This window comes from Amphiura filiformis, chromosome 1, assembly GCF_039555335.1.
Source record: "Amphiura filiformis chromosome 1, Afil_fr2py, whole genome shotgun sequence".
In the NCBI taxonomy this organism is placed as follows: domain Eukaryota; kingdom Metazoa; phylum Echinodermata; class Ophiuroidea; order Amphilepidida; family Amphiuridae; genus Amphiura; species Amphiura filiformis.
In genome coordinates, this window is record NC_092628.1 from 99,920,280 (window position 1) to 99,946,452 (window position 26,173).

Genomic DNA, 26,173 nt, shown 5'->3' on the forward strand with positions numbered 1-26,173 from the left:
TGCGCACTTCCGTTAAACTTTGCATACATGCATGCTACTGGAAAAGTGTGGATTCATCACCAATTTTTAACAATGTTCAGCTCCTATACAAGGTATAGGAAAAGATGTTGTAGAGGGGAATCAACCAGTATATCGAATACTGCACCTAACTTGACCTCCCATTTCCATATGGGAAGAGTTCAAATATTACAATGCAGCGCAAGAAACAGAGATAGGGAGAAATAGCTGTGGGGATGGTCATATATTTGGCTTCCTCAAGACAGCAGGGTCAGCATATGATACACACGTATCTGTAGGGGGCATACAGTCACTTTATGAAAGAACCTCAGCTGCAGCGTTGATATGTACTATATGTGACTACAGAAAACACCAACTCAACCCTTCATTTCATAAAACATGCTGCTTAAAAACTACATGTTCTTGGTCTCAAATGATATGCTGTAATTGTCTTTCTGTTTTTGTCTGTCAAGAAGGACAGTTTTGTTTTAGTACTGTGTTCATTGTAGAAAGTGCAGCAATGCTCATAAATAATATTAGTAATAATAATTACAATCATGTGAGAAACAAAATAAATCATAATACTTACCTGAAATTGGAGTTTCACACCTGGGTCCAGTAAATCCCTGTGCACAACGGCATATAAATCCAGTAGTACTGCCTACACATGTGGCACCATTGCGGCATGGGTTGCTGCTACATGGTCCTAATGTAGAATAAAATAACAACATAGGATTTTGATAAAATAATTATGATTCATATTAGTTTGAAAGTTTTATTTAGGTTAATTTGATTTGAAATAAATTACCACTACTGCAACTACTGCTACTACTACTAATTTAGGAAAAGACCATTAACTTTGTTTTCTTCTCTCTTTTTTATTTCCCCTGACAAAATAAACTCAGTCAAAATAAGCTTTCAGATGATCAGAACATTCAATATTACATACATGAAATATTTTCATTATTTGAAAGTGTTAATCACATAATTCTACCAACAAAATGCTTTAAAAACACAATTTTTACCAAAATTGTTGGGTATTTGTAAAACAAAACAAAAATTGGAGAAAAAAATGAACTTGGTTAATTTTTCCATGACAAATGCTCACTGCAAAAACATATGCATGCCACAGCTTTGAGACATATTAAAGGGAGTCATAAATTTACCTGGAAGTTGCGTTTCACACCTGACTCCACCAAATCCTGGCGCACAAATGCAAATTACATTACCAGTGGTAGTAGACCGGCATGTGGCTCCATTGAGGCATGGGGAACTGCTACATGGTCCTGGAGTAGAATGAAACAGTGATATATGATTTATGACTCTGGGAAGCAATATATACAAGGTGATCATGCCTAATCACACACAAAGATGTCAACACTGGGGGCAGAGGGACATTCTTGAACACTTTTCAAAGTGGGAGACACAATGTCCCCCCCCCCCCAATATTTTGGCAACTTTAATCATAAGTCACAAGCATAATGTTCAAAGTTTGATTTCAAGCAAGCACAAAATATACACCAAATGACTTCAAAGGGATTTCACTTTGAAACATTTTATAACTTTTGAGGGGGCACACCCCCAGACACTACCTGCATTGTGCAAGACTATTAGACAGGTGGGCACATTCTGAGGTATGTGCTCCTACAAAATTATAGCATATAAATGTGAACTAAATGGTTTCAATTGGGCATTCTATTTCTGAAAGAAAAACAAATCTGTCGTGCAAGCGAGATGTGTGGCTATTTTCAAACAAATATTTTCCCCTACTTTTCAAGATGGATTAAGCCCCTGATCACACACGGCTGCATAAAATAAGGCACAGTGATAAGGGCACTGTTGCTGTTTAATAAGAACTTGATCAGTTGTGATAGAATGCAAAAACTCAAAGAGACAATATGAAACAATTCTATCATTTAGTGATTTACCAAATCTATCCTTTTCTCTAAATGCTCTGTATCTTTTTGTTTATTTTACTTCATATATTTGCTATCACTTCATTTGTTCAAGAGCCTTAAAGTAAAATTGTAAGATAGCTTACTTAAGATTTTGGGGAAGGGGGCAAATAAATATGAAATGATGTTACAGCCAAGGAGATTTTTCTTAAATGATAAATGTATTTTATGCCAAAGTAATGAGGTATAAACAAAGCTCATTTGCATCACTGACAATTGGTACATTTACTTCTGAATCCTATTCATTTTTTAAATGTAACTTTAAAAATGTTACATTTTAAAAGTTTTGTAAGATTTAAAAATCTTACATTTTGTTGGAGCTTTTTGCTCTTTCTTATTTACAAGTTATTTAGGACATTTATGCACATTTAATACAATAGTGTGAAGATCATACATTTTAGACAAATTGATGCCATCTTTGTAAGCAAATCTTAAAATAATGCTTTAATGATAATAGCGTAATATTGTACTATCCTTACCAGTTGTTGGAATTTCACAATTGCGTCCTGTGAACCCTAAGACACATTGGCATATATAACCACCTGTAGAACTATCCCGACAAATCCCACCATTCTGACATGGCTGACTATCACTGGTGCAAGGAGACACTAAATTGAATTGATGAAAATTATAGTGTTAACAATTTGAAAACAGAAGAACCTAAATTGACACTCACAACAATAAGACACTATGCATATGAATTGACTCTGCTTCTCTTCTAAACAGATGGAACAAACAATGATAAAATGATTCAAAACAATTGTGCTACTAGATGGGGGATGCATTTAAAGATATTATACCAAAAGATTACAGACTCATAATTACACCATATACGTACCGCTATGGCAAATCTGCCATCATGGTTTGTCGCTCATGGAGGGCAAATAAGGTACCGTATTCATTCCAATAAGCGCCCAGTGCGCTTAAAAAAGTCATTTTGGGTGGGCGCTTATTTTTTACCTAATTTATTCGTAAGAGGTGTTTATTCAACGCACTGAATGGTCTATTGTTCTATTGTGTCCGATTTGAGCGCTGACATATTGGAAAATGTTGCCAATCAATATTCATGAGAGTGTACATTCAACGTCCAATTTTCGAAATTGGGTGACTTGTGCTTGGCAGGTGTAAAATACATCTGACTGGGCGTTTTAAATACGTGAACGCATAAAGGCATTGGCATCATCGAATGGCTGCCTATAGTGCTGTTAGTGTTAGGCCTATGTGTGTGTGTGTGGGGGGGGGGCTGTGTTTAGTTTCTATAATAATTATTATAAGGCCTACATTTATTTGTTATTCATTTCTTTTCCTTTCTTTGTACCTGCTAAAGTATTACTCCCTCTTCTTATCTTTCTCCCCTTCTCCATCCCCTCTTACGTTTTGGCCCCTCTCATTTTCCTTACCTTTCTATTTATTTACGTCTATTTATTTATTTCTCTTTATTTCTCTTTCTCTCTTCCTCCAGTCCCCTCTCATTCTTCATATCCCTCCTCCAACCTCATCCCTCCCAAGACCTCTCACAGAAGAGCTGCCCCCTTCAGTACGCAACAGATTATGTCATTCTCCTTATTAAAATAAAATAAAATAAAATAAAATCTCAATTTGTAAAACAACTTTTATATAGGCCTATACCGGTATACTTATTATATGTTACATGCATACGTAGCTCCCGGGACGTAGATACCATTATTGTACTATACACATGGCAGCCTTGATGTGTAATCATTCAGCAGGCGCATTCAATTTATTTAAATGAAGCACCTAACGTCAGTGGGGTGACAACGAACTATGCATTAGCGGCTAATGTGTGCCTTTTGTGCTTACGGCTACTCAATCACACCCTTGGGTTTATGTATAACAATAGGTACTTTTCGTTCCATTAAGCGCTTTCACGCGACTTGCATTTGATCACTTATTGACAGTAGCCTGCTAGGTAAAGCGTTAATACACTGTCGGGCCAGCTTACCGATTTAATGGCGGAAGCCCTTTGTCCCAAACAAAAGGTACCTTTCGATGAATAGCCTGTCAGATTTCAAATCGGCACAAGGTTTCAATGCGTTACGTAATCTATTTCCTCTCCATCTTATAATAGCTCCATGTGTTTATTAGCCATGAATTTATGTACGTTGTAAAAGTGTCCTGAGTAGCTTTTCTGATCCAGAAAATGTAACTAAATATTGCAAGTTTACATGGGACTTCTAATCCCCCAGCTATTTCACTGTATCGACGTCTATCTGTCACTTTTAACATTAATAGTACCCTTTAGCAAGTTGATAATACCCTGGGTGGGAGCTTATTGGGGCATTGACGCTTATTGGAATGAATACGGTACCTCCCGAATTTGATCTGAAGTGCAAGGTCTACATCTGCTTCATGTAAGCATCATTTGAATGGCAACAAAAATGTGTATTGCCAAAGGGGGGCAAGACAGTAGTTATTAACAGTAGTTACTAAGTAATGAAAATAATTTTTTGTGTTATATAACCCTTCTGAAGAAAAATTACCAATTGAAAGGGTACAACAAAATTGAATATACCCCTTCAGCAAAATCCTTAAAGAAAACCCTGTACTATATGCCCACGGTTCCAAATAAGGTCTTTAAGTCAAGTTAATGAGGTAGTAAAAAAAAAACACTGTACAAACACCGCGTGTTGTATGCTTGTATATGCTTGTACGACACCATATATTTATATGCATATTTTACAACAATTGTGTGAAAATCAAATTTTTTTTAGAAAGATTGGGTTGTCATAATTACAAGCAATATTACAATTGCTTTAATAAGCACAAGAAAGTACTATGCTTACCAGGTGTTGGAATTTCACAATTGCGTCCTCCGAAACCACCGATACATTGACATATGTAATCACCTGCAGAACTATCCACACAATCCCCACCATTTAAGCATGGCTGACTCTCACAAGGAAATCCTAAATTGAATTGGAGAAAAAGATTGTAATTTGAATAAATATACACTCAGTCAAAACAATCCCCCCCCCACCCACCTGAATGATAACACACTACCAGTGTTATGTAACCGTGGTTATCTTAAGTTTACGGTGACATATTTTACTGCAACTTACATCAAAGATAGAGGACATTCATAGCCTTACAAACAAATAAACAAATAAATTTCATTGATGTTGGTAGTTGCAGCTTGCACCCGATAATGAGGGCACTCTTAGCTTTACAATACCCTATAGTTTCAATAACATAGGTTATCAACTTCTTGCAGGTTGAGATTCTTTTGACTGGGAGTGTAATAATCCCAACTTTACACTCACAACAATATATCAAGTCATAATGTGTATAACGTGACCAAAAACCTCCAAGATGTTAAACGACCCTAAAAATCTTGAACATTTTTTGAAGACTTATTGAATATATTGTGATTGTTTTCCAAAATATTTAGTCAAAACCAATCCACTTTGGAGAAAAAGTTCCTGTTTTAAATTGATTACAACTAAAACAAATCCTCAAAAGGTAAAATCTGTATCAGTCAGGGACAGGAGAACAGGGTTTTTTCCGCCACCTAAAGTTCCACCTTCTTCCACTGAAACTACATGGACATAACAACCTTTTTTGCCATTTACATCAAACTGCACTCAATGTGACTTACATGTAACCCCCTTTTACATGTAGAACTAGTATCTCAATTAACAATGTTGAAGTGCAAACATTCAATTGCAAACACCATTACAAAATATCAATTTACCGACATATGAAAATATACTGTTTCATGAACAGTGATTCATCATGAAAAATTAAGATGCGGAAAAAACAAACTATTTACCTGAAATTTGATTTTCACATCTGGGTCCAGTAAATCCCTGTGCACAACGGCATATAAATCCAGTAGTACCAGGAAGGCACAGGGCACCATTGAGGCAAGGGGCACTGCTGCATGGTCCTATAGTAAGCAAAAACAACAGAGTAAACATCAAACTCATCAGTTTGAATATACTTCACAAGATTTCATAAATTAACACTGCCACCATGCACCACCACCACCACCACTGCCACCACCACCACTACCACCACAATAACAACCACAACAACAACAACAACAACCACAACCACAACAACAACAACAACAACAACAACAACCACCAAGTCTTTTATTATATTTTATTCCAACCCCACACAGCCATTAAAGCACACAGGAATTAGAATAGGTCCTGGTGCTTCCACATCTTCTTGTATTGCACATCAAGTGATAATTTGTCATCAAACTCACCTTTTGTATCTGAATAGTTAAGAGAAATCAAGCACCGTTATCACAGGTGTAATGGTGTATGTTTTGACTGATTGTCTCTTCCAATTCAAATCATTTTTACAATTCCAATCATTTTTATTCCTGAAGATTAGTCTTAAATTACTTATAAAACTTCAATAAAGGTTCTTGGAAGAACTAAAAATAGAGCATAATATGTACCTGACATTGGAATTTCACATCTAGGTCCAGTATATCCTTGTGTACAACGGCAAATATATCCAGTAGTACCACCAAGACATAAGGCACCATTGAGGCAAGGGGCACTGCCACATGGGTCAGCTGCATTAAAATAAAATAATAATACATGATTTATGGTTCATCGATTTCAACCAACTTTGTCAAACTCACAAGGCCTCATATATCTGATAATATGCAGGTTCTATAAGCTCACTAGCCGTCTCAATTTATATCTTACGATTTAGATTTGAAACCTGTTATAGGACATCATTTGGCAAGCTTTAGGTGAGTCGGAGGGCAGAAGCCATTTTATTTTCAGTTTTTGCCACTGAACTAAAAAAACTGTAGTGTACTTCTTTATATTAATACATTGATATTACAAGAAATGAGGCAAGGAAACCAAAATCTCATTTATATTTCCATAGGCTTTTGGTTCTTGAGTTGGGGCCAATAATGTATCAAAATGAAAGTTTTGGACTTTTTTCCTTTAGCAATAAAAATCATCCATGTGGGGCAGTTGTTGCGATCATTATATTAACAGAATAATTGGTGTGCCGCTTGTTGGAGCAAAAAACTTAAACATATATGGGGAGCATGATGTACCTTATAGGTAAAGGAGGGCCCAGAAGCTGAATTACTTACTGAGAAATGGCTGGCCTTTTGTTTTAATATTGCTTTAAGTAAACTTATTAACCATTAAACCCAAACTCTAGTAGTATTATTAATTATTTAATATTGATGAGGTAGGCTCATGGTGAGTAATAAGGTTACTTTTAAATAAGAAATACTATAAAATTAATCTCTTACATATTTCTGTGTCATAAAATGAACAGACATAGCCAAGAAAAAATATGAAAATCCATTTATAGTATTTCCAAATATATCAAAATTCCATGTTCAATAATTTTCATCTAAAACCACAATCAATGCAAAACTATCTGGATCTTATGATATTTAGTACTTACCAGTGCATACTCCCTGATAGGCCAGAGTGAGTGTCGGATCAGAGCATGCTGCTCTTGCCAATTCACATTCGTTTCCATATGTCACACCATCAGACCCACACTGGGGATCATATAGTGCAATACAAGCTTGTATAGGACACGCTGGAAGAGAAATGCAAATGCAATACACATTTAGTTTTTGTATTGTCATGCCAAATATGTATATATATATATATATATATAAACAAATTCAAAGTATAGACCTCTGGCAAGGCAACGTTACTTAAAGTTTCACGGAATACCCTCACTTATATATATATGCTGCTTCCATACATGTATTGCCCAAGTCATAATAAAATACTAAATAACATAGCATTAATTATTACTTATACATATGTGACACGATCTGGTCCATGGAGGCCAAAAGAGGCACATTTGAAAATGGAGTTACTACAACTATTACCTTATACAAATATTAGGCTACCATATACTGAAAACACCAAAGGTCTAGTATACTTGATTCTTAAGTTATGAAGTTTTGTGATGTCTATTTTCTTATGTATTTTATTGGTTTTTTTTTTACTCCATATTTTTCCCTTTATCTCAATTACTAATTTGCCACCTTTGGCCCTCATGGACCAGATCATGTCACATTATCTTCAGCCTGTTACGTTAATTGCCTAAGTCATTCTTAGCGTAGCAGGCTGACGATATGTGAGATGTACGATTTTTCATATTTTTGCTTTTTTGAAAATAACTTTCAAATTAAAGGTCTGCTTTTATTAGACACTTGAATTACTGAACATTGAAGGCAAGTTTATGGCAAGTGGTATTTCTCATACCATATCATTCCTTCACCCAATAAATATTATCCGTCACTATGTGATAACCATTTTCCTGAAATATCAATATCTGTTATTATGGATTTGTTTTCAAAATGTTGCTAAAGCATAATAAATACAAATTAACAGAATTCACCAAATTCTAGGGTTCTCTACAAACTTACCACTGCATTCACGTATTGGATTGCCATTCACATCATAGAAGAGTGCTCTGCATCCGCCGCAGTAATTAGCCACACACCGTGCATTGGGATATGCAGTGCAAGAGTTCACCTCACAAGGATTTGCAAAGCAATCGACTCTTGGTGTCGTTGGAGGACAAACATCTGAAATAAAATATATACGATAACAATGATATACGACTCTATTCGGAGCGAGGTAAACCACGCAGACACGCCAGACGCGCAGACACGCCAGACGCGAGTTGTTAAACGGTGATGAACAATGGTGAAACATGATTGAATCCCTTTCAACAACGAAACAAGCTAAATTTCATGAGGAATGTCAGTGTTTTCAATATCCGTCATTATGGATTCTACTAGCTTGTTCAAATCCATCAGTATTGTGATACACCCAATACATTGTTTAAATTTTATTTAAAATCTTGTTCAAACATAACATATATAAATTAATAGAATCTAGAATTTCTACAAACTTACTACTACATCCAGATATTGGATTGCCATTCACATCATAGAAGAATGCAAAGCATCCACCACAGAAATGAGCCACACACCGTGCATTGGGATATGCAGGGCAAGAGTTCACATCACAAGGGTTTACAATACAACTGACTGTTGGTGTCCCTGGAGGACAAACATCTGAAATAAAATATATACAATAACAACAAGATGTGAATATACAACTCTACAATGCATCAAATCTCATATTGAGGGAGATACACTCAACAACTATGTTCTTACAAGTCATGTACACTTACAAGTCAGGTCTATACTAGTGCTGACTCTAATTTGAATAAATACATCTACAATTTTATTAATATTTGGAAACGTCATTTTTACTGGAACTGCAATTTTATTAGTATTATGAAACTATTATTTAAACCTCAGAAAAACTCCAAAATCTTAGCAGGGCTCAGAGAGTTTGTTGCCATCAGCCCAAACACTGAGACTCACATTAAGGCATCCCTAATTGTACCAAACATAAAAAAACACAATTCACAAAGCATCTGTAAGCTCAGGTATCTCATGTGATGCCATTGTGTCATCATGGGAATGTATGTGGCCAAGGTAGACCCCTGTGGCAATGTGTGGCCATGTACGTGTCTGGCACCCTTCTTGCAAGGTGCGATTCATCAACTTGGTAAATCAAAACTGCAGAAATTAAACCAAATACTGGAACTTATTTCGTTGACCCCCGAGCGACCTAATCAGTCACCTGATGATGTCTGATGGTTTCGTACGAAATGTTGTTTCATCAAAACATAAGCTCCCGTACTTTATGTAATTTCTGCACTTTTGGTTTGTTCCATTATAATATTAATACTTACCACTGCATTCTCCTGGATAGGCCAGAGTAAGTGTTGCATCAGAGCATGCTGCCCTTGCCAATTCACATGTGTTTCCATATGTCACACCGTCAGACCCACACTGGGGATCATATAGTGTAATACAAGCTCCTATAGGACAAGCTAGAAGATAAATGTGCATATGCAATACACATTTTGTTTTTGTATTGTCAAGCTAAAGAATACATATTAAGTGCTGCCTCCATGACTCCCAAGTCATAATGCAGTATATGAAGAGCTTTGTTGCAAAACCCCTTACATCCACTTTTGACTTTTTGAGAAAAACATCTTTTTTTAATTGTGCAAGTATTACTGGTTCGATTTGATTCAATTTGGGTTTGGATAAAGTGTTGATGAATAGAAACTAAAAGAATAGGTTTGGTACAATTTTAAAGCCTTCCTATTTATTTTATTATATCTTTTATATCGCGCCTTTTGTGGATGTAAGGGCTTTTGCAACAAAACAAATTTACCCCTTTTCTAGAAACCACCTTTGCAACCATATTTGAGCCCATTTGTTTGCATTACTCTATGTAACTTGACTAATGCTATCCAAATCAAAAAGAAAAATTGAAATATCTCATTTACTTTTTTAATTATGAATTTTTAATTAAATTCGGAAAATGGCATTTTTGAGTATTTCCGAAGCCACACCTTTTGTTAATTAAAATGATTTTTTCAAAAATAGTGACCCAAAAACAGTTCCCTTTGGTTGTAATAGGTAAAGAACATTCCATGCTACTATAGTATACATCAAAAAATTAAAGCAAAACAATTCTATATTAATTTTATGTTCAGATTTCGGAAATTCCCTAAGATTTCCCAAACGGGAAATATACCATATCTCCGGAAGGGAAAGTGGTATGAAGGTCAAACCACCACCGAAATGTGTATTTTTACCCACACTATAATGTCATATCAATAACTCAATTTCAGCCAAAAGTGGATGTAAGGGGTTTTGAAACAAAGCTCTTCATATGTTGTACAAATATTAAAAGATGGTAAGAATATTTCCATGAGGTGAAATATGAACTGTTCCAAGGCTTTGCCGAGTTGAATGGAACAGTCTGACTGTGGACAAGTTCACACCATTCAATATTTGTTTTATATAACTCATATATAAGTTCCCTTTCTTCCACTTAATTTTATAAATCACCAGGAAAACAAAGTAAATTAAAAAATATCTCAATGTAATTTATTTTAGAAGAAACACCCGCACCTATAATTGGTGAGTTGAGGTGGAAACCTCACGCTATGTGCTCGCGCGTCTGTCAGCGTTGCTATGGTTGCTCTACGTTAGTGTAATGGAAAAATGACTATTGCATTGGCGTGGAGTGCAACAGTCCTTTCTCAGCTGGCTGCTAAAAATAGCAGAAATAATCAATAGTAATTGGCCAATCAAACAACAAGAAACTTTGTATGAGTTATATAATGTAACGCATACAAAGATTCTTGTCATTTGATTATTTATGCTATATTAAGAAAAAGACTATTGCACTCCACGACAGTGCAATAGTCAATTTTCCATTGCACTAACGCGAAGCTACCATGGCAACCCTGACATACTTGTGCGTATAGCGACCGCACGGTGACCTCCTTGTTAAATTTAACAGTCCATATTTCACCTTATGAAAATATTCTTACCATTGAACTCATAAACATTCAATATTTGTATAATATACCATGCTGCAAAGTATCATCCTAGGCAAAGACCAAGGCTGAGGCTACATGTATATGACACAGAGCGCATGGTATTTTGTGTCAAGACTGAATCCAATAATGAATTTATCATTAAAGTCATTTAAAAACATTCAATTAATGTTTTGAATCATTTTAATTCTTTAAGGTATGCAATAATCCTTACAATGTGTTCACTCCTATAATGGGCTGGTCCAAAGGACATAAAAGGGCATATATAACACAGTACGGGAGGGAGGGGGTCTTCAATCTTTTAGTTTGTTCCCTTATGTGTGCTTACCGCTGCATTCTCCTGGATAGGCCAGAGTAAGTGTCGCATCAGAGCATGCTGCTCTTGCCAATTCACATGGGTTTCCATATGTCACACCATCAGACCCACACTGGGGATTCCATTCTGTTGTACAAGCTTGAATAGGACAAGCTGGAAAATAAATATGCAAATAATGCAATACACATTCAGTTTTTGTATTGTCATGCTTCTTCTTCTTAAGCGTGTCCAAGCGCGGGGTCAAATCGCCCGAGCCAATAGCTGGACTTGAGTGACGTGCAGAACCGTTGAATTCAGCTAGGTCCTCATGTGTGCAGTGTTGCCCTATCTGTGGACACACCAACAGGTGTTCCATAGTCTGTGAAACCGTTCCACACTCACAGGTAGTGTTTTGCCCTTCTGGTAGGTAGCCCCATTTCTGCAAAGCAACCTTGCACCTTCCGACCCCTGATCTTAGTCTGTTGAGACACCGCCACACAGGCCATGTGGAATCAGCTCCAGGTTGTAGCTGCTCACTGGGTTGCAGTCCCATAGCTGGTGAATTGGGAAATCTCTCTTTCCACAGGGTGCGTCTTTCCGCTTCCTTGGTGACTGTCCCAAGAGGATGAACTTTGCTTAGGAAGCTTCCCCTGGATGTAAGGCGTTTGGGTGCAGCAGTCTGGTTGAACATGGGGTGCTTCATATCAGTGGTCCGACGCTCACGCTCTCACATGCTGGTCACTTGCCGACGTACATCTGGAGGGGCTATAGCAGCTAAGGTGTAGAGACTCTCCATTGGTGTTGATCGGAGGCATCCAGTGATAAGTCATGCTAAAGAGTACATATGTGCTGCCTCCATGTCTCCCAAGTCATACTGCAGTATATGTAACTTTTTAAATAATATAGCCTATAATATTAGTTATTGGGTCAAGCGGTGATATGGTATGGGATATACCATGCTGCAAAGTGTCATACTAGGCAAAGACCAAGGCTGAGACTACAATGTATATGACACTGAGCACATGGTATTTCCTATACCATATCAAGGCTGAATCCAATAATGAATTTATCATACCTTAAAGTCACATTTAAAATTCAAAAATCAATGTTTTAATTGAAACAAAAGGGTATGTATGCACCTACTAACCTTGTCCAACACAGTACAGGGTAGAGATATATAGCTGCATACCATATAGTAATTGGTTATGATAATACCTATTATTTGGTAGGCGCATGTTTGAATTCCCAATCCAATAAGGGTAGATTTAAAGGAGTATTTCGTGATCCTAGCATCCTCTTTTTATGACATTTTTCAGTAGATATCAGTGAAAAAAGCTTATTCCCAAAATTTCAGTTGATTTTGATTTTGCGTTTGTAAATTATGCTTATTACACTGCTTCATATTTTTGTAATTTCATTCTGGTATACCAGAACGTAATTCAAATTTGATGATATTTTTGCTAAACGAATTAATCTGCAAGAATTTTTTGTACCTAAACATCATGCAGCCAGAGGTTTCCAGCGGTAAAAAAATCACACTTTTTTGAGAAAAGTGGGGGGATCATGTAATGCTCCTTTAAAATTAACTTTCTCTCTTCCCATCCCAGTTGGCACATGGATATAATATCCTATTACAGAACAGAACAAATTTTTTTGAATAAAGAAAATATTATCCTGTTTTGCCCAATGAAATATAGCTAAATCCTAATCCTTTAGGTAGTCCAATTTTAATATTTAGCCAAATTTTGGAAATAAGGGCCAAAAATGTGTTTTATGAGTGTTTTTGGTATGCAGTGACAATCAAGCCCAAAGACTTGTAAATTTTGGAAAGGACATGTTTCATTCTTATAATCAACCATTTAATTAAAGTAACACAAAAAAGTGAAAATTAGAGCAAAATTTTGGCATATACTTAAGATTTTGAATGCTTAGACTTGTTCTAAGTCTGTGATTTTTGTGACTTGAATATGCTAAAATTGCATGTTTGGCTCTTTTTTCAAGAAATTAGTAAAATAGTGAACTTTTTCTTTTATTTTTTTTATTTATTTTTTAATTTTTTTTATGTCGAGCAAACGAGCATATCTAGGCATTAACAGCTGAAATCTAGGAGATAGCGCTGACGAAACTTGTGCCAGGCACAAGTGACCTGGTGAACGAAGAGGGTCGTCGTAGATAGCTGGTCGGGGAATTTTTACAGGACAGTCAAGTGTAGCCAACAATCGGGCTTATTACCCTGATCGGAACCGACTGTAACGAGGTCTTTTTATCATGGGTCATCTGCCCCGCCATTACCAGATGAGCCAAGGGGAGAGGTTTATCTCCAGTTAGTACTAAATGAATGATTAGGATTGAGCTATGTTTCATTTGGCAGAACTTATTTGGCAGAAATTAGTGCTGTATTTTTCTGGAATGAGGAGTATACACATACCAAATATTCCAGCTTAGCCAAGAATGATCTAATTTACACAGGAAACCCCAATGTACAAGAATACAAGGTTTGGTCCAGGGTTGCCCAGGGAGTGGATTATCTCAAGAATTTAACAACAAATCATGAGTATGAGTCCTCTGTGAATAGTTGGGTTACAATTAACACTAGCGTGTCCAGGCTCTGGACCCCGAAAAAAAAGAAGAGGAGAAAGAAAGGAAGAAAAAAGGAAAGAAAGGAAGAAGTAAAGGATAAGGAAACAAAGAAAGCCAATGATAGCGAACAATATTTGAGCCCCCCCTTCCCCGCTTAATGGATTTAGAGTACCCGGTATGCCGCCATATTACAGGCCTATGATACGTCAGAATAGACGTAGGTAATCCAGGGGAATGGAGGAGATATGCCCCAACATTTTAAGTGGGGTGGGGTGGGGGGTGGAGTATCCTTTTGCCCTGCACCTCCCCCAAAAAATCACATATACCCTTTTTTTCTTGATAATTTGGTGAATTTAGACTAAAAGAGGGCCTGAAATTATGCATTTTAGTTCACCAAATACAAAATTTTCTTACGTAAGGGGGGCCCCCGCCAGGGGGCCAGCCCCGGGGACTGCCGCAAACGCTTGGCGTGCCAGTGTTGACAAGCTTCCTAAACCCACGATCCAAAAAGTGTGCATATATGTATATGATCGATGTGATTTAGAGTAGACACTTTTTAATTTCTCTGCGGACTTTTTGGAAACTTATATTGAATGTATTTTGATTTTTTTTTTAAATGTCTAGTCCAAATCAACCGATTTTGGCAAAAACAGAGCTGGGTTTTCAATGATATGGGCAAAATTTTAACACAATATTCTCCAAAAACACATTTGGGTCATCCGGCTGGTATAGAACTACCTATATTGGTATCGTCTCATCGCCTTTTCTAGAAATTTGCGCCTAAAAGTATTTACCAATTAATTTGCATGATTCCAATTTCAAAAATACAAAAAATTTAGCTTCTCAGAGGACACATCCCCTCTGACACCCCCGGGCATCGGTGGCGGAACCGGGGGAGGGGGGCCAGTGGCCCCTCCACTTTTTTTTGACCGGGGGCCTGCCCCCCACATTATCCCATAATGTGCTGTGTGTAACATGTCTGGGTGAACATAAATAATCAAATCTCTATTCTAGACCCTTAACATGCTTAACATGCTTACAAGAAAGTGTAAAAATGATGCACCAAATGGCTTCAATTGGACTTTCATTTTGCAAATTTTTCCAACTCCCATGTGTTAATACACAGTGTGTATGGATAAACAAATTCCCCTTTTCACTTCACTCAACACTAAAAGCAATAATTTATACAATAATAGTGAACATTTGTCCACGAATGGCTTCAATTTGGGCCTTCATTTAACCCATTTTCAGATTTTTCAACTAAAATTGTACACAATATAGTGCCAGAATGGTCCACCAAATGGCTTCAATTGGGCCTTCAGTTTGCAAAAGTTTTTCACTTTCAGACACCCCCTGCTTTCGCCTTTTTTGTTTCTACTTTGGACACCCGACACTTAATGTTTACAGTAATAATTTATACAGTTAATAACAGTGGGAACTTGTCTACGAATGGCTTATTAATATCTTCTTTTCACCAATTTTCGGCTTTTTCAAACTCAAATTGTGCACAATAATAATACCAAAATAGTCCACCAAATGAGCTCAAATGGTTTCAATTGGTCCTTCATTTTGCAAAAGTTTCTCACTTCTGAGAGGGGCACATCCACCCACAGACACCCCCTACGTCGCGCAAGCGCGACGTAATATACTTAGTGGCGCAAACCATTTAGATTCAGCCCCCCGCAGTAACAAATCCTGCACACGCCCATGATTAAACAGATGAAATGATATAATCTTACCGATGCAGCGAGTCAATGGGTTTCCAAATTGGTCAAAGTAGATAGTCTCACAACTGCCACAGAACTCATCTTGGCATCTTTGTGCTCCAGCACAATTCAGTGGAGAGCAGGGACCTGCAGGACATGTAGTCACTGGTACTCCATCTGGACAGATATCTACAATGGATCAAACCACAAATATGGATCATCTGATGGACCATGAAGACTGTAGTTCAATTACGATGGTGATGATTATGCTGACTGTCTAAAACTGGTCAACTAAACTGTTGTGTATTTGAGTGCATAGATGTGTGCCTCCATCAGTTTTGGACTTTTGTATGAATTTTAAACTCATCAAATTTGGACAAACAAACTCTGTGTATAAAAAATGTTAGTTGTTTAACGTGCGCTTCGCCTATGCATCAGCACACTTCAACAATTATTCCACTACCATTAGGATACATCAGAATAATTTCCGCTTCACCAAGTCCACAACTGATGCGCAGGTACTCTCAGCGACTTAAATTACCCCCAGGAGCTCACCATTTTTACACTTGGGTGGAGTGAAGCAATTGGGAATTAAGCTATCTTGCTCAAGGACACAACACACTGGCTGTGGCGGGGCTTGAACCCGCAACCTTTCGATTATGAAGCTCGCGCCCTAACCACTAGGCCACCGTGCTTCATGGTTATTCTAGAGGGTGCTACATATCTTTGGAAAGAATTAAGTCTATTTCTAGCTCCCCATATAGCTAGCAATGTCAATTCTACTATGTGAAGACTGCTGGATTTTGCCTGTATCAAATCCAAGTGTCCGCGGTTGGGAGTGAATACGAGTGGGGCGTATGTATATGCAGGTGGGTGGGTGTGTGCATATGTTTACCTGCAACCGAGGATTTGTACTCACAAAATTTTTCACATTCACACAGTGGACCTAGCTGCAAACGAGCACTGTTCAGGTCTGTAGTAGGTTCCATTTGCATGCAAAATGGAGATCCACTATTGTGCATTAAAAAATAGCGACCTTGATTGTTCGAGGGACTGACTGTTTATCATACGCATCTATACAGACAAAAAAATTGGCATTTTCGTTATTGGTTTAGCAATTAATTATAGATTTAGACGTCCTCGGTTGTTCGGCAATTCACAATGTCCGCGGTAGGGGGTGTATGTGTGGAGTATTTGTATGTGTGATAAAAGTTAATATACTTACAACAGTTTTGTTCATCGGATGCATCTCCACAGTCATTCCTAGAATCACACTCCAACTCATTAGGTACACACAACTGATTACCACAAGTGAACTCTTGGTCTCCACAGGAAACTATAAGAAGAAAACAAAACCAAGAACAAATTAAATGATACCTATAAATCTCTATGATAAAGGCTGTATCATAAGGATTATTATCATCAGGTTTTTGAGCTACTTATTGAAATGCTTGCTTCCAAATACAAAATTGGATCCTCTTGAACCTGAATCGTTTTATGACCTGGTGTGACACATAGGAGCATCTTATGTTGTAATTTGGTGAGGCAGTCATGTACATTACTGCAAACTGTTGTGTGACAATCATTTGGATACAGCCTGAGGCTATACTGAACCAGTAGGCTAGTGTTATGACAACATAAATGGATAAATTTAAACCACTGAATAAATAAAACTTCTATATCACCATGCAATTAAAAATCAACTCTTTTCAACGTAATATTTATTCTGATATTGATTTAATGATTTGCCAATATGCCTAATGGTTTATTAAAGTCTGTATCAGTGATTTTTCTGCATTGATCAATTAGCCTGGATAGTTTGATCATTTCAATCAAAATTCATTTTTTTGCATAAAATGACATAAGTTAAGTAACCCCTCCAGCCTTGACTGCACACTTCTGTGGTTATCCATGGTTTTTAAATTCAACTGCCTTGCTCGCTTTCCCCTCTGGGCTATTTGCATGATTAATAGCACATGTATATATTGGCATCAAAAATACCAGAATCCAAATAATGAATTTGAGTGTATTTTGTTTGTAAACTGACATTTGCTTTCTGCAAATCACTCCACTGTGAATGAATTTCATAGCGATTGAAGGCATAAACCATGTTGGTATGTACAATCATCTCAGTTGAAAGCCTTAATACTTTGTTTGGCTTTAATATCATTGGCAAAATTATTCAGTTTTTGTTAATTATTGTTATTATTACCCGTCATTAAAGTCCCAACTTACACTTGCGTAAATGCATAAGTGGGCAACGTTAGTCACACATTGCAAAACTCAACCAGCGTAGGTGCTGCACCTAACTGCATACCTGTCATTCTAATGGTTCTATGTCAACCCATGATGTTATAAGTCCTTGCATGCCAATTATAAGCAGGACAAAGTTAAGCTCAGTGTTGCCAAAACTTTTCAGTGTCAAGGCGGCGCATTGACTCGCCAGGTCATGATAAAGGATTCTCAAGTAGCCCAAAAAAGCGCCCAATACCGGATATTTGGGCGGATTTACCCAAATTTAGAACGCAAAACACCCAATTGGGCGGAAAAGCACTTGACTTTGAAACTTCCAGTACTTACTGCGAAGTTACTGACCGATCAATAAATGGTCACAAAACCCATTGTAATTGCAATTTGGAGCTTCAGAGACTCAAATCCTTTATAAATCGGCTATTAAATTGAAAGGAAAATACATCAAATTACTGCCGCGGCCTGAGACTAGCAAAAGTAGCCCAATTTTAGGCAAGTAGCGGCATGCTTTTTTGAGTAGCGGCAAGTGATCGCCAAGTAGCCCAATTGTGCGCCTAAGGCGCGGCGTTGGCATCACTGGTTAAGCTGCAAAGCTCACCTTGAACAGCAACAGGTGGTGGAGGGCCTGGTAACACAATATATGACCCAAGAGTTCCTGATGTTATCAGTGATATCAATGCTGCCTCTATACTATCAGTAACCTGTTGTTGAATTGTTCCTGGGTCTGAGATGTCATCAGGTGGGTACAGGAATACTATATTGAAGTCTGGAATCACACTTCCTTGTCTGGAAATATAAATGAAATATTATGGAGTGTCTAATTGTATATCCTCAACAACAGAGGATACAAAAGATGATGTGTGTTCATCATCTCATCAGGAATACTATATTGAAATATAAATGATACAGCAGTAATGGAGTGTCTTATTGCATATCCCCACAACAGAGGATATGGGTTGTGTGATATCATCTCATTCTACCAAGATTGAAGAGCTATGTTGGCTTAGAAAACTGAAATATTTGATGAAATATGGAACTAATTATATGAATATTCAAATATTCTTAGTCTTATTTTGCTTCTTATGACTTCTTATGACACAAAATGTTATTTTTTTTTTTTACAATTTTTTGGAATTTTTTGAGAAATTGGGGATGGGACTATACTCGAAGGTGGGACTATACTCATGTCAGTACGCTTGTAACATTGTACCATATTGTATTCATAAATGTAGAATTAATTTTTTCCACTTGCATACTTTGCCCACTACAGTCTTCTATTTATGAGTAGATCTACCTTACCTAAAGCCAGTGACAACAATTTCGCCCAGTGCATCTTGAAAGATGTTTCTAAAGTAGTTTGTGAGCTGAAAGTAATAGTAAAATATCAAATTTGAAGACCAAATCATCATTTCATGAATCAATAATGAATGACATGCAAGTAATTCAATTATGACACCATCTGGTCCATGGAGGTCAAAGGCTTCAAATTTAAATTAAGAAAATATGGAGTTAAAAAACAACAAGATACATTAGAAAATAGACATCCCAAAACTTCACAACTTTACACCCACATATGCTAGACTTTGGATGTTTTCAGTATATGATAGTCTTATACTTTGTATAAGGTAATAATTATAGTAACTAAATTTTCAAATTTGGACCAGATCATGTCATAGTTATCTTGCTGTGAAGCAATACTTATTGAGAGGTCTCAAACAAATGATAATATCATGAAAATGAATTCGATACAAATTTGTCAAAAATGTTAAGCTTGCAACAGATCATGCCCTTTCTGTATATTTCTGACTTCACACCTTTGGTCTGTTGTATGATGCGTAGGCCCCTTCCCTTGTTTGTATGATTATATTAGGGCAGGTAAGCATCATTAATTGATCTTGTACACTGGTATTTAATGTGTTGTTTGTACTAGTACCCTGACTCCTCATATCCATAGGTACCAGACTTGGTTATCAGGGACAGTCTGTGTAGCTCAGTGGTTAGAGCGCCCACCCTGCAAGCGAGAGGTCTGGAGTCCCTGCACAGGCAGTAATGTCCGGAGTTTTTTTATCTGGTTTATCTGCCTATGCATGTCATGTTTCCATTTGTAATTTCATGTTTAATTGTGTAGTGTGTCATGCGTAATTCTTCTTTCAACTGTATATTGATATATTAAGAATAATGATTAAGCTAGACATGATCACATTTTGAACATGTGAGGGCGGGCTTCATTAAGCTTACTTGTGCACCAAGATCCTGTCTTAACTGTGTAATCCAATAGGAAAATGAAGACAATTTGGATTTTGACCCTCAAAACTCCAATGTAGCATGATTTTAAAAAAATCTGCATTTGAATAATATTTGATACTATCAAGTAATGAAAGCCACATTTCATGAAACATTTGCGAAAGTTTTGTAAAATGGCCCTTCGTGCTCAAAAATTTAGCCATAAAGTACATACACACATGTTATGACATAGGAAGCCATTGATAATGCTGGGACACACAATTTGGCCCATTTTGGGACATTCAGGCGAGCATACTTTTCCTCATAACATTGCCAATTATAGGCCTACATACATGATTCTCTTTTTAATGAAAGCAATTTTAGATGAATTTATTAAATTTCAAAATTTTATGAACATGCCTAATTAAGCATCATTAATTTGATCTTGTGCATTAATTTGTAATGATTCAATATTTTTATGTTCTAGTGTATGATGCATGGGCCACTTCCCTTGTTCATATTTTGTACTTTGTTCTCAAAATTGCAAAAAATAACTTGGCCATTATCGTAGCAGGGTGATGTAATTTTCCTTACCAAAGCTTCTATTGACCGTTTTAGCTGCTGGTATTCAAATGAATTCTGGTCATTTAAACCAGGTGCAAACACTATATCCAGAGGAATGGAAGCTGAACCTATCACAGAGGGTAAATTAGCTCCTGGAAGACAAAATACAAGCAAAATAACATGAAATTCCTGCAACCATCAAACCCAACATCTGTCAACATTCAAGAGCAGTGGATGCTGGTCACAGGCCACCAACCGTCATAATGTAGGTTTAAAATTTTAATTATAAGATGAAGATGAAATTTGTTTTCAATTTCAGTATGACTTAGGCCACCTTTATTTTGCAAGTGTCAGTACAAGCCTGTTGTGAAAAAATTATCCAACGCCTGTTGCAAATGTTGGGATAGTAGACAAACAAAGTCACTGTTACAAAATAGCTCTTCTCTGTGCTGTGTTGTCTTCTTTTAATATGGAATTTTGTCACAGTGAAATTGGTGCCTCAAGTGCATTTCAACTTAATCTTATGTCTCTCTACAGCAGTATGCAGATATCTCTAGACGCTCTGTAGCTATTTGCGGCAGCGTAGATGTAGTCTATTTATGTCAGATCAGATAAATAAGGAGCATGGTGCTGGTAGAAAGAAAAGTTTTGGGAAAGCAGTCTTTAGATATCACTATAGAGCCAATCCATATCAACTCCAGGCACCTCTTCAATTTTTTTTCTTTTTCTGTGTGGGGGTAGATATTGATGAGAACGTAAAATTCTGAAAATTTGAGCTTCATACTCCATTTCGTTTTCCTGTGCCATCAATTTGAAATTTAGAGGGGGTCAGCGTAAAACATGTGTCGCGACGCGAAAGACGATGTTCGGAAGTCCATAAATGTATAAAGGGAACCCCCTACAACTTTGAAAAGTATTTATCCTGGGGAACTTTTTTGTGAAGAATCTGGCATCAGAAAACTTGTAACTCCTTTACTTTAAAAGATATAGGGCCCTCAAAAATACAACTTCATCCATCCAGGACAAACTTTGGGGGGGTCAGAACTCCAAAAGTAAAAATAATTTTACTGTCCATTTTTTTGCCAGTCATAGCCCTTTGGTAGGACATTACTCTTATCCCATATTGAGCCTATTAGAATACTTTTAGCTGAGATATTACCCATGCAAAAGCCCAATTGTACATTCAATGAATCAATTGTACATGATATATGGAGTAGGCAAACCTAACTGATGTTTTTAAAGCAAAGTCATCAAGAGCCCAAGCCACTATCTCTAAGAAATGTTGTCAAGAACATATTTTCAACATACCTGTTGATGGTGGGGCAAAATGTCTGACATTGGGTCAAAATGTACAAAGATGTACAATTGGGGTTTTGCATGGGTAATATCTCGGCTAAAAGTATTCTAATAGGCTCAATATGGGATAAGAGTAATGTCCTACCAAAGGGCTCTGACTGGCAAATAAATGGAGAGTAAATTATTTTTACTTTTGGAGTTCTGACCTCCCAAAGTTACAATAGATGAAAACTTAAAAATAAAACCTAATTCCAGTAAGTTGTATTTTTAGTTATAACATAATAGAAAATCAAGCACTTTAATGTCTTTAAAATTATTAATAAACCATTTTGATCATGGGTCAAAAGGTCATCCTGTTCTACTGATCATCAATAGGTTTACAGTTGATTTTGTATCATGTTGATTGCATTTCAAGCTTGTGTCAAACAAAATACAAAAAGAGATGGTGCAAAATGTTCACAGTATGTCCATTAAAAATATGGTGGCGGTGGAACAAAAAAGTTTGGAGAGCAGTTTTCAGATATCATTATACAATAAATTACCTTGACAATGATCATATGATGGGCAGCATTCATCATCTGTATATATCGGCTGACAGTTTTCAGCACCAGGTGGTGGAAACGGGCAATCTATAATAGCACAAACTGGTTCTCCATTGTAACAATTACACATCTGACATGGGTCCGTGGATGGGATAGGTTGGTTTTGATTTATAGGACGTCCAGCAGAATCCCTACAAACTGAAAATCAAGAATATACACATCCTGTGAGTGGAAAGTATGAAATCAAACCTTCTGCAACCGTGGACTTTTGTATGTCTTACTAACACATGCCATCCACATTATATTTTCATGTGTAATAGTAAGATTAAAATGCATTGGATTGGATCTATATCCACAATTGGTAACAACCATGTATATCTTTAAGCAAAAAGAGGATGACTGACCTTTTGACCCGTAATAAGATTATTTATTGATTTACAAAGAATATTAAAATTTTGTTTTTCATTTATCTATGTATAAATTTATAAAAACATAATTTTGTGTACTTTTGTTTTATTTAAAACAAACTAATGCAAAAATTGTTCATAATTCTTAGAATTTAATGTAATAATCATAACATACACATGCCTACTATAATATCATTTGCATATGAAATATGTTCTCATTACATATACATTCTCATTACATGAAACTTTAAGGCTTATGAAAACATTTAATGTTCCTTACTAAATCCAGTAAGTTGTATTTTTATTTATACCATAATAGAAAATCAAACACTTTAATGCATTTTTTAAATTATAATAAACCATTTTAATCATGGGTCAAAAGGTCATCCCGTTCTACTCATAGTTAATAGGTTTACAGTTGTTGCATCATGTTGCATTTCAAGCATGGGGTAAAAAAAATACAAAAAGAGATGGTGCAAAATGTTCACCATATGTCCATTCAATGTTACCTGCTCCCATGAAATGAGTGTTGGGAGTTTCAATACGTTCCACTTGTTGAGTTGATGTTCTTTGTTTGAAGACACCTGTATTGCCAGTGGTATGTCCTTTGTTAAGGGGGTACTACACCCCTGTGGTAAATTTGTGAATATTTTTGCATTTTTCTCAAAAAATAATAACACACTGGTAACAAAAGTTATGTATATTATTGGGGCAAGGAATCCTAAAATTCTATTGGGGCAAGGACTTCCGAAAGAGGAATGGAAAGCTGTGGATGTACATGAGCCCAACAGGAAGCAAATATCAACTGGACTATGTTCTGATTCGGAAAAAGTGGAAGAACAGCTTGCTGAATGCCGAAGCTTATAGCACCTTTTCCAGCATAGGATCTGATCATAGGATCGTATCAGCAAGGATCAGACTAAGTCTAAGAAAGAGCAAGGCTTTGGCAAGAAAGAAACACTACGACTGGAGGGAACTGTGTTCAAACAACAAGTTACAGCAGCAATACACAATTGAGGTACGCAACAGATTCCAGCCTCTAGAAGACATCAATGAAAATGCAACCAAGCGATATGAGAGATTCATAAGCGCCACTGCAGAAGCAACAGAAAAGATCATCCCAGTTAGAAAGAAAATCAGGAAGGCGTGCTTCTCAAGTGATCATAGAGTAACAACAGCAAGACAGAAAATCAAGAAGGCTTATGTGACATATCAAGAATGCACAACTGAAGACAACAGGCTCAGTTATAATCAGGCAAAGTCTGAACTAGCAGGAGCCTATAACCAGGCAACAGAGGATGATCTCAACATCAAACTGAGAGAAGTTGAAATGGCTCATGAACAACTGTAAACACAGTCAGAGTTGGAAACTGATTAATGCCATTACAGGAAGAAAATCGTCAATGAGGGGCCAGCTGAAAGGAGACACTCAGATGAAAAGGGTTAACAACTGGTATCATCATTTCAAAGACCTACTAGGAAGTTCCCCAGATATAGAGGGAGAAGATGATACGATAGAGCCCATCACAGATGATCTCGTGATTGAGGTTGGTCCTTTTAGCCATGAAGAATATACAAAGGCAAAGACAGCAATAGCAGAAGGAAAGAGTAGCGGAGAAGACGGCATCCCACCAGAAGTCTTAAAGAGATGTGACCTGGATGACCTGGTGCTAGGATTTTGCAACGATGCATTGCTGAAAGAAAGAATGCCTGATCAGTGGTCTATTCTTAACATAATCCCAATACCAAAGTCAGGAGACCTAAGTCAAGGAGGTAATTACTGTGGCATCAGCCTATCCTCAATAGTGGCCAAAACCTTCAATAGGTTGATACTCAACAGGATAAGACCCAAAGTTGATGGACTTCTGAGAAACAACCAGAATGGCTTCAGAGTGGGTAGAACTACTGTCAGTCACATACTGGCTCTTAGAAGGATAATAGAAGGAGTGAAGGCCAAAAATCTACCAGCCATTATAACATTCATTGACTTCCGAAAAGCCTTCGACACTATTCACCGAGGCAAGATGCTACAAATCCTCAGAGCCTATGGGATACCAAACAACTTGTGGATGCTATTGGACGGACATACAAGAAAACCAGAGCCAAAGTGATCTCCCCTGATGGAGAAACTGAGCTGTTTGACATTGTAGCCGGTGTTCTTCAAGGAGATACCCTTGCCCCGTATCTGTTTGTGATAGTGCTGGACTATGCATTGAGAATGGCTATAGATGGCAAGGAGGAAGCACTAGGATTCCAGCTAGAAAGGAGAAAGAGCAGAAGAGTTGGGCCAGAAGTGGTAACAGATCTAGACTTCGCTGATGACATCGCCCTACTGTCAGAAGAAATAAAACAAGCTCAGGAACTGCTACAAAGGGTAGAAGCATCAGTCGGAAGAGTCAGTTTAAAGATGAATGCCACCAAGACAAAGTTCATGTCTTTTAACCAAGATCAGCAAGTTAACATCAGCACAAATAATGGTACAAAGCTAGATGAAGTGAAAGACTTCAAATATCTCGGAGCATGGATGGCTAGCACAGAGCATGATGTCAAAACACGCAAGGCAGCCGCTTGGAGAGCATGCAACAGCCTAAGTAAGATCTGGAAGTCTGCTCTACCAAAGAACTTCAAACTGCGGGTCTTCAGCGCAACAGTGGAGTCTGTCTTAACGTATGGATGTGAAGCCTGGACCATAACTCCCAAACTATCTAAAGAGCTGGATGGCTGTTACACCCGTATGCTTAGGGCAGTGTACAACATCCACTGGAAGCAGCACATAAGCAACAAAGAGTTGTATGGAGACCTCCCAAGGCTCTCAGAGAAGATCAGAGAAAGGAGAACAAGCTTTGCTGGCCACTGCTTCAGGAGCAAGTGTGAACCTGTCGCCAACCTGATAAACTGGGCACCCAAACATGGAACAAGGAACCCTGGTAGACCACCCCTTACA

General features: G+C 37.2%; 1 protein-coding gene across 11 annotated transcripts in view; it reads right to left on the bottom strand.

The window, feature by feature from the left end:
- Positions 1–26,173, bottom strand: part of LOC140160065 (uncharacterized) — an 88,436-nt gene that overhangs the window by 10,219 nt on the left and 52,044 nt on the right. For 4 of the 11 annotated variants that reach the window (XM_072183391.1, XM_072183386.1, XM_072183338.1 and 1 more), the window contains 17 exons: positions 22,823–23,020; positions 21,015–21,136; positions 19,497–19,561; positions 18,796–18,983; positions 17,173–17,283; positions 15,981–16,136; positions 11,695–11,835; positions 9,699–9,839; positions 8,848–9,009; positions 8,353–8,514; positions 7,368–7,508; positions 6,385–6,504; positions 5,743–5,859; positions 4,757–4,879; positions 2,432–2,560; positions 1,164–1,283; positions 587–703 (listed from right to left, as the gene is read on the bottom strand). In XM_072183391.1, coding sequence (XP_072039492.1) covers positions 587–703; positions 1,164–1,283; positions 2,432–2,560; positions 4,757–4,879; positions 5,743–5,859; positions 6,385–6,504; positions 7,368–7,508; positions 8,353–8,514; positions 8,848–9,009; positions 9,699–9,839; positions 11,695–11,835; positions 15,981–16,136; positions 17,173–17,283; positions 18,796–18,983; positions 19,497–19,561; positions 21,015–21,136; positions 22,823–23,020 — 2,313 coding nt within the window. The remainder of the gene's footprint in view (positions 1–586; positions 704–1,163; positions 1,284–2,431; positions 2,561–4,756; positions 4,880–5,742; positions 5,860–6,384; positions 6,505–7,367; positions 7,509–8,352; positions 8,515–8,847; positions 9,010–9,698; positions 9,840–11,694; positions 11,836–15,980; positions 16,137–17,172; positions 17,284–18,795; positions 18,984–19,496; positions 19,562–21,014; positions 21,137–22,822; positions 23,021–26,173) is intronic. The other 7 variants (XM_072183353.1, XM_072183348.1, XM_072183343.1 and 4 more) reach the window with 7 other exon arrangements.